This window comes from Haliotis cracherodii, unplaced genomic scaffold, assembly GCF_022045235.1.
Source record: "Haliotis cracherodii isolate W230 unplaced genomic scaffold, xgHalCrac1.p SCAF_2, whole genome shotgun sequence".
Classification (NCBI taxonomy): Eukaryota; Metazoa; Mollusca; class Gastropoda; order Lepetellida; family Haliotidae; genus Haliotis; species Haliotis cracherodii.
The window spans coordinates 63709122-63718540 of record NW_027266275.1 but is presented as its reverse complement, the minus strand read 5'-3'; the positions used below and the strand labels follow the sequence as shown (position 1 = coordinate 63718540).

At 37.5% G+C, this 9419-nt stretch overlaps 1 protein-coding gene across 2 annotated transcripts in view; it reads left to right on the top strand.

Moving 5' to 3' along the window:
* Positions 1-247: 247 nt before the first annotated feature.
* The window catches only part of LOC139468343 (SEC14-like protein 1), a 45142-nt gene continuing 35970 nt past the window's right edge, over positions 248-9419 (top strand). For both annotated transcript variants that reach the window (XM_071250250.1, XM_071250249.1), the window contains exons 1-3: positions 248-416; positions 1525-1674; positions 2526-2657. In XM_071250250.1, coding sequence (XP_071106351.1) covers positions 354-416; positions 1525-1674; positions 2526-2657 — 345 coding nt within the window. In that variant the 5' untranslated portion in view covers positions 248-353. The remainder of the gene's footprint in view (positions 417-1524; positions 1675-2525; positions 2658-9419) is intronic.

The following is a 9419-nucleotide window of genomic DNA, read 5'->3' as shown; positions in this document are numbered from 1 at the left end:
TACCCTATTAGAGTACAGTGCCCTTGTCGCGTAAGAATATTAAAGAGTCACTTTGAAATAAACATGAAAGAGGTCATGTTAATATAATAGCGACACACAATATATTTTGCATAGACTAAACTATAGATGTAGCAGCTGGTGATGTATTAGGGTAATGCAAAACTCAAACAAATATTATGCGGAAGTTAAACTTCGAACTATATATGTCATGGCGGATGCTGCACTAATATCAATAAGTGAGGTTGCTGTGGCACAATGGAGGGGCTGAGAGTACCGGAGATGTACGAAGGAGATATCATTTTATAGCATTGTGTATATTCTTTGAATGTGAAATTATTTTTAACAGATTAAGGATGGTGCAGAAATATAATTCCCCCGTGAGGGTATATAAATACCCATTCGAACTTGTCATGGCGGTAAGTTTCACAACTTTATGTATTATCACAACTGTCACCTGAAACTAACATTACGAACTTGACAGATTATTCTATGTGTAGAGGTCACATCATCCCCCTACAATTTAAAAATGTTTTCAGTATTTTTGTATTTTTACATTGTTTTGACTCAATTCACCATTTTATCATGATTCATGTGTCTAACCTGGATATATAGTATGACAAGTTGACAACCAGAATCTTCTTTTTATTTTCCTACAAAAAAAACTTTAGCCCACAAATAGAAAATGTGATCTCATATCTAATCTTTTTGGTTTTTACAAATACCAACCAAAGGTCTACATTACCAAAGAAGTGACATTTAAGCTGGAAGCAATTCAGTTGACATTTGGTTGTGTGTAGGGCTGGGATGAGTCCAAATTTACTACCCGGGTACTCCCCCAACTATTACCCGACCCTATCCGGGTACCCGCTATAGGTCTCAAGAAATAGGTACAAATGTCCGAATAGTTTGACCGTAGCCCTGGCAAAATGTCTTTAGATACGATCTGGTCATGCAAACACTGAAGTTTCTATTCAAATTTATAAAGTCAGAAAGAAATGCAAACAATTTTTGCCATTAAATAATATATCACGTGACTAACCACGGATCCGGGTAGTCCTGTGGGTATCTGGGTCCTACTCAGGAACCACCCGACCCGAGTACCCGAGTTACTCGTCCCAGCCCTAGTTGTGTTGTATTGATATTGACATATACTGTCGGATCTGAGGTTTTTGGATGTCATACATTTTCGGACAGCCATGTTTATTGCAATTACTCACGCTATAATGAGGGTGTAACACCACAGAGACATTTTAAATACCCAGAAGATTGCTTGTTTTAAGAGAAAGCTGTCTTTTAAAAGTGAATGAGATGTTTTACAGTTGATTAGAGAGAAAACTCAAGATGTTTCTTGAGCATCCAAAATTCATAACGTAACATATCATTTAAAAAAACCTGTGTAACTGTGAATTGTCTTTCATGTCAAACTGTAGCTTGTCTAGTCATCACTTTTTCAGTAGAATAACCATAATAAAATGGGCATGATTAGCTTGAATGCATGAACATTAGTTTGCATTGTTCTTTTAGGCATATGAGAAGCGTTTCCCGACCTGCAAGATGATTCCAGTATTTCTTGGTAGTGATATCATGAATGAGTTCCGGAGTGAAGATGGGGCAGAGCATGTGGTGGAGAGAAGATGTCGACTCAATGTTGAAGCACCTTACCTTCTGAAAAAGGTATGTTTGTTTATCTATAAACATGATTAGAGTAAGAATACTAATTACTGTACTAAAAAAACTATTTGGTTGTTATCTTCCCTAGTGTACAGTACATTCACCCTGTGCACTCAAAAGAACCCACTCGTCTGATAGTAGATGGTGGAAACACGAATACATACATAACCACAACACTGCTCAAAGTGTCAAATCTTGTGGTGTCACCCTGGGCAAGTTACTTATTTCAAATGTGCCTCTGTTCACCCAGCAGGGAATGGGTACCAGATAATCAGTGATTTGTGAGATGGATGTAGAAACCTTCTAGCGCCCTTAGGCAGCTTGGGTTGTATACTCCCCAGGGAATTAAGAATAACTGGAATGCAAATGGGTCCACCATGTCCACTGGTCGGGGAGCAAATAAAAGTGCATTTGAGCAGATACTAATACCTTGATACCTGCAATATATCAACGTATAATAATAATAATAATTTTCAGCAAGTTCAGTAGATCAAGTTATTGATCCATTGATACACCATTTGTAACCCAGATAATCACAATAATGGTTGATATGTTAACAGCTGCTTTAACATGTTTAGAGACTGTATTTCCCTTTCTAAGACTGCAGCGGGGCTGTTGGGTAGCCTAGTGGTTAAAGCTTTCGTTCGTCACGCCGAAGACAGGGTTTCAAACCCGACATGGGTACAATGTGTGAAGCCTATTTCTGGTGTCCCCTGCCGTGATATTTGCTAAAAGTGGCGTAAAACCATACTCATTCACTCAGTCTACAGCATTCTACATGAAGAAGCCTTGGATCCTGTGTAATATTAAGGGTTATGGAGAAAATAGCTTTGTGATGTGTTTTATGTTTCCAGATTGTTGGCGTTGACCATGTGATTTTCATCCAGAAGAATACCCTCAATCGTAGAAACAGAACTCTTACAATAGAAGCTAACAACGAGAGTTTTTCATCGAGGATAATCATCAATGAGAACTGCCATTACTCTGTGAGTAAATGTGTTTGAACATTATCCCAGTTGCCAAGATCAATGCTCATGTCAGTCAATGAATTGTCTGGTCCAGACTCAATTATTTACGGACCACCATCTAAAAGCTAGAATATTGCTGATTGCGGCATTAAACAACAAACAAACACAGATAGTAAAATGTTCAAGGTTAAGTCCGTCATGTCAAATACTATGCTCATTCACATAGCATACATACTTGAGTATCATGTAATACTCACAAACTTTATCACATGGGGGTAGAGTAAGCTATTTTCCTTAAACGTTATTGCATTAAATGTTCACTACAGTAATGTATAACATTAAAGGCCTCTTCATCTATTGATACTGTTAACAGTGAAGTAGGGTTGACCATTGTTGACCTATACTGTCATAACAACATTAGTACACCCATGAAGATCCGGGGTAGAATAGGTCTGCAGCCACCCATGCTTGCTGTAAAAGGTGACTATGCTTGTCGTAAGAGGCGACTAACAGGTTTGGGTGGTCAGGCTCGCTGAGTTGGTTGATGCACGCATCATATCCCAATTGTGTGGATCAATTCTCATGATGTCAATCACTGGATTGTCTGGCCCTGACTCAATTATTTACAGACCACTGTCATATAGTGGAATATTGCTGAAGACGGCGTTAACTATTCAAAGTCATAACATTAGTCATAACCATAGTAGCATTAACATGATTTGGAAAATATCAAGTTCAAATTGCTTCAGAGCAAGTCTAGGTAAATCCTGGGATTACAAGTACTGGTTGCACCGTCAGATCTTTTGTATCTGTTAATGTTGTCTCTGTGTGACATGTTTACTCATGTTCACCTCCCTGTTGGACCATTCTACACCTGCCCACGAAACTAACATGACTAAACCAGTGTTCCTGCTGGCTTTTGAAACTGCCAGTCCTTGTGGACAGGCAACTCTAAATATTACCAGTCCCCCCTAACTTTTGCCAGTCCCAACTTTCAACAAATAAAAAAATGTATGAAAATTATATAGTTTTAATGCTTTCAACAAAGTCGCAACAAATGGATATTTAACCTAGAAAAAGACCAGGGAAAATCCTGATGGTAACAGACAAGCTGACTTTGTTTGAAAAATGTACTTATATGAATATCACCAATGTTTTGTTCAAAAACAAAGATTTATATAAGGTACTTTATTTGCCGGTCCACAGGGACTGGCAGTCACATGAATTACCGGTCTAAGCCTAAGTTTACCCCTAAAAAACTGGTAATTACCGGTAAACGGGAACGCTGTAAACCCATGTTTTTGCATGACAATTTTGGTGAGTTATTAAGAAAATAGTGCAGTGACCTGGGGGAACACACAAAGAGTGCGTGGAATATGAGATTTGCGTATACATGGTATAGATATTATCAACATAATCAAAGACGATAGCTCATTATGCTACCGGATTTTAATAAGTTATAACCCTAACATTTGGGAAACAAAATTTAATACCGAACATGAGTCATCTTTCTGTTTCCTTGTCCATGATAACAAGCAAACATTTCCTGGTACACTAGGAATTATCATCATACATAAATCTCAGCTTTGACTATGTACATTTTAAGTTCTTATTGTGTCAAAGTTAGGAATGTAGAAAGTATAGTGGCAGTATTATATATTTTGTTGTGGGTTTACATACCGGTATGTCCTGTTGTTTCTGAGGGCCAGGGCATCTACACCATGTACACCCAAAAGCGAGTTCCGTCAAAGGAATATTTGTGTTCTGAGTGGGTTTTCTGTTGTGCATTTGATATCTTTGAATCTAAGTGATTAAAAAAAATATGAATCGTTTTTGAAAGCAGGCAGCTGATTGGCTTCAGAACACACACATCCTTTATTTAGTTTAGGCCGTCAGAGTTCACTGAAGGATGGCCTAATAGGACCTTCTACATGTTCTATGGGGGTGTCCTCTAATGTAGGGAGGTATTGTGTCAGAGCAAAATATCTCACTTTCATGAAATTAATTCAATGACAACTACATAGAAAAGTATAATGCTTAAATCTGGTAAATGATGAGGTAAAGTAAACTTCAGTTTTTTGCTTCTTACTTGCTTTTCATATTTTCCTGTTTGCTTTTAACTTTTGAACTCGTGCAAATTGTTTTCCTTGTACATTTAACATGTTCAAACATTGAAAAGAAAAGTGTATAAGATTGACAAATACACTGACAAAACTTGGTACTGTATAATGGTATAGATACGCCTTCTCAGAAGTATGGATAACATTTTCCTCGTGAATTAATGTCACAAGACTAATCCGCTTGGCACAGCTTTTCAGTAATACCTTGTTTCTCATAAGTTGTTCAACAAATGCATGATACATCTGGAGTGTTAGTATAGTTATGATAGGTTTGCTACTAAACATGCTCAAGGAGAGAAGATTGTGCTCTGGTTTTCTTTCGGTACGAAACCAGTTTTATATAAAATATGGAACATGTGGAAGAATTGTGCATTGCAACATTACCATATAATGTTACACCAGGATGGGTGACACTAAGGCATCAATTTCCCTTATTGTAAACTGACAGGAAAGTTTAAGTCTTGTCTGACGACTATGTTGAGCAAGCTTTTATTTGCCTCTGTAACTGGTAATACTTGTTATTTCATGTTACTCCATTTTGATGATATTCTTGCATTGCCATGCTTTTGCATTGCCTCTATCATGTCTATGGTTTAGAGTTCAATACATATATTGATCTGTGTTCATGTTGAGCTGTTCAAAACGGCATTAAACCAAACCCATGTTGGACAATTGTAGTAATAGATCCAGGGCTTTATTCTAACCAGCTCAGAGGCAGATATTCGGCTCCAAGTCTGCAGCAAATAACTGTAAAAATTCCGAATTGAATTACAGTTTTCCCAATTCTTCAGATTTCATGACAATAAGTATGATAAGAATCTTTATGAAATCGCATTATGAAAAATGTCATGATATTTTCTAATTTTGCCTTCCACCTGTTCCAGGGGCACTTAATTTCTAATGCAAGATAAGTCCCTGAGATCGCTTCAGACACTTCTCCTTGTGCTGTCTGGGATAACAATGTTTGCCATAGTGGCATGTTGTCAGGGGTGGTGGGATAGGTTAGTTGTTGAAGTGTTCGCCTGTCACACCGAAGGCCCAGGTTTGATTGCCCAGGTGGCTATTATGTGTGAAAAATATTTCTGGTTTCCCCTGCCATGATGTTGCTGGAATATTGCTGAAAGTGTGTGTTGTCTGTGTTTTAAGTAAGCGGGGTAAACAGGCCTGTGTTAAAAACTGAAATATGAAATTGATGGAAGGATTAAGCTGTGGGTTGTGAACATGGAGAAATTCCATATCTCTGACTGTTACATTTATTGGTTTACTAGTTTTAAATGAATAAAACAGGTTGCAGAAGCCTAAGAAATGTAAGAACTAGATATAATTGTAGTAGTTCTACTGTAGGCATGTTAGGGATGATGTGTGCTCACTGACGTCTGTCGGGGCGGTGGGGTAGCCTAGTGCTTAAAGCATTCACTCGTCACGCCGAAGAACCGGGTTCGATTCCCCACATAGGTCCAATGTGTACACTGGTGTCCCTGTCATTATATTGCTTGAATATTGCTAAAACAGTGTAAAACCAAACTCACTCACTCACTCACTCACTCACTCCATGTCGTCTGTCATTATACCCTCTGTGTGGATCATTACCTGTGCTGTGAACCCACTCTATGGCTTGGCTCACACTCTCATAAACATGATAAAGATGGAACATCACCAACTGGAGTAGAAAAGGCATCCAATCACTTTGATCAAATGTAATTAGAAGCCATCAAGCCATCAAGTGTAGGTCATAAGATGATATGTTTCTTGTCTAAACGCCAAACTCAGCAATATTCCACTTCCATGACGGCAACATGTAACTTGGAAACTTATAATGATGCCATGTTTTGACCATGTTGACACTGCAGTCTCCATTACATCATGGACCTGGATTCTATCGCTTGGTTTAGCCAGATTCATTGAAAAATGTTCATATGTTTTCTGAACCTAACCAAATCCATCAATGTTTCAGTGTATCATCAGGCCTCAAAGTTTAAATTTTTACCAGGTAGCTATATGGCTACAAGTATTTTTTTCCAGGTAGCCAGTGGTAAAATCAAGAAGTCAAGCCAATATTGTAGGTAGCCAAAAGCATTTGAAATTATCTTTTATCAAATAACTATTATCATGATTATCTGTACAAGTCATAGAGCTAATCTTGGAATTGTATATTAATGGAAACTGTACTTGAGTTTTGTTATTTGTGACTTGAACAATGATGCAGTTTATGTTGCTAGATTATATAGGTATATCCTTGCTTATCCAATAAACTATCAACTAAATTATAATACTAATTACATTAATATTTATGTATTTTGGTTCATTGTTGACTTTAGGAGGAATTATTTGTGAGTACAGTTAGTAGCAGACATGTTTATTTTTGTGTCTACATATGCATAATATGTGTAGCAATAAAATGTATTTTTCGAGGTAGTCATTTGGCTACCTCTGATTTTTAGACATTAGACAAACTGGAACCTAGGTTGCACTGGCGATCGTTTTAGTCGCAACTTTGAGGCCTGATCATGTATATTTGTCATACTGTATTTTAAGGGGCATGTAGAAAGAGAAAAGAAATTGCTTCAATTTTTCTTAAAGTACTTAAAATGATTCTATCATTTGTATAAAATATTCTACTACAACTATGTAATAACTGCAAGGTAAGTTTGATTTGAGTCTTATTTCTGAAACAACTTCGGCTTCTCCAGACACTGAAGTCAATAAACCATGGGTCTGACAGTCCTTGGTCTGAAAGGGAACAAATGGATTTTAATCTCTGAGGGGGACTGTATGTTGAGTGGTGTGTTGGCTTGGCCCTATGAATGTGTCTTTTGGCTGACAAGGCTGCAAGTTAAGTGGGCTGCCCACATTCTTTCATCTTGCTCCAGCTGTTATTAATGCCAGCGGACCTGTGAAGATAGGTCTTCAGCAACCCATGCTTGCCATAAATGGCGACTATGCTTGTCATAAGAGGCGACTAACAGGATCGGGTGGTCATGCTCGGTGACTTGGTTGATGCATGTCATCGATCCCAATTGCATGGATCGATGCTCATGATATTAATCACTGGATTGTCTGGTCCAGACTTGATTATTTACAGACGTCATATAGCTGGAATATTGCTGAGTGTGGCGTAAAACAACGAACCAACCAACTAATGCCAGCGACTACTTTCACATGGTTGGTCAGTCTCTGCCAAAAAATCTAAATTATGTGGTCAATCTTTGTAAATCTTGCATCCAAAGTTTGATAATTCTGCAAACAAAAAGCTTAGTTTTGGTGAATTTTGTAGTTATGCACCTGTTTGACTTGTGGCAGGCATTTTTATGATAAACGTATCCACGGCTAGAAATTAGAATAGCTTATTGAAGTGAATCTGGAGATAACTAGTGTAAACATACAGATATGCGTTTATGGTAAGCACTCATACAAAAGTCAACTTCATTATAACACAAATAAATATCTGTGTACATCATGTACACGTTCACATGTTTAAAGTCTGCATTGTATTTGATGAATTCTGTGGCAGATTAATCAGTGTTAGAAACTAACAGTTTTAGTCCACTGGTCCTTATAATGATAACATATAGCAAAACCCATAAAAATGTCAAATTTCTACTTGTCCTCATGATACTTTAACTATTGGGCAGTTTGGCAAGGACTACAGGACTAGTGGCAGTTTCTAACACTGGATTAATGCAAAATTCTGCATGAGTTCTGCACAAGATGTAATTTTCTGCAAGATGAGTACAGTTCTCCACAGAGTGGGCATTTCTGCAAAATATTCCGCGACCACGAATTGCAGAATACCGCAGGGACTGTTTGGTTACAATTTGCGGTTCATTTGTTATCTGTTTTGATGATTCAATTTAGAACGACTTCCCCATTGTTGTTTTACAACTGTGTTATGTTGTCTAGCAAAACTAGGAGAGCAGGGGAAAAACACTGAATTTGTCCAGTGTGATGTCCTTACGAGACTGTCTATATATTTTCATGCATCATTCAACATGCTCAAGTCTGTACTCATCGTTCTTGATTAATACCATATATGACTGTAGATCAGCCAATCTGATAGATAAGCTGGGGTATTAACTTGACCCTTGAAATATGTAAGAACATGATATGCCCCGTACATAAGCCTGACCAGGAAGTGAAAGGCTACGACACACCGCGAAGTTGGACAGCAAGACTATTGGTACTTGCAGATGTTCAATAATATACGATGAAAAACGTTGTAATTATATTGAAAAAGTCATTATTATTTCATATAAGTATTAAACAAACCATTTATACCTCCACTAATGTGGGAAGCTGTTGTTTTTTTTTAGCTTCATAATAATCGTTATGTTGCCATCAACAACGACACCATTTTGTGAATCAGTGTATATAGAATAAGGAACCCCTGAGAAAATGTACCACCAAAAAAAAACACAAGTGAAATGTTTAGATTCAAATCATTGTATTTTTGGTGATTTGTTTGATGCACAAATAACAAATATATGAATACATATATACATTAATATATGTAACTAATGTTATATTTTATATTTGGGATAACACTTTCTTAGTAAAGTACAGATTCTAGTACTTTTTTGGGTTGAGTCCCGTCCGGGATTCGAACCCACACCTGCCAGGGTGAGGCACCTGATCGCCAGCACACAAAGTCAGCGATCTAACC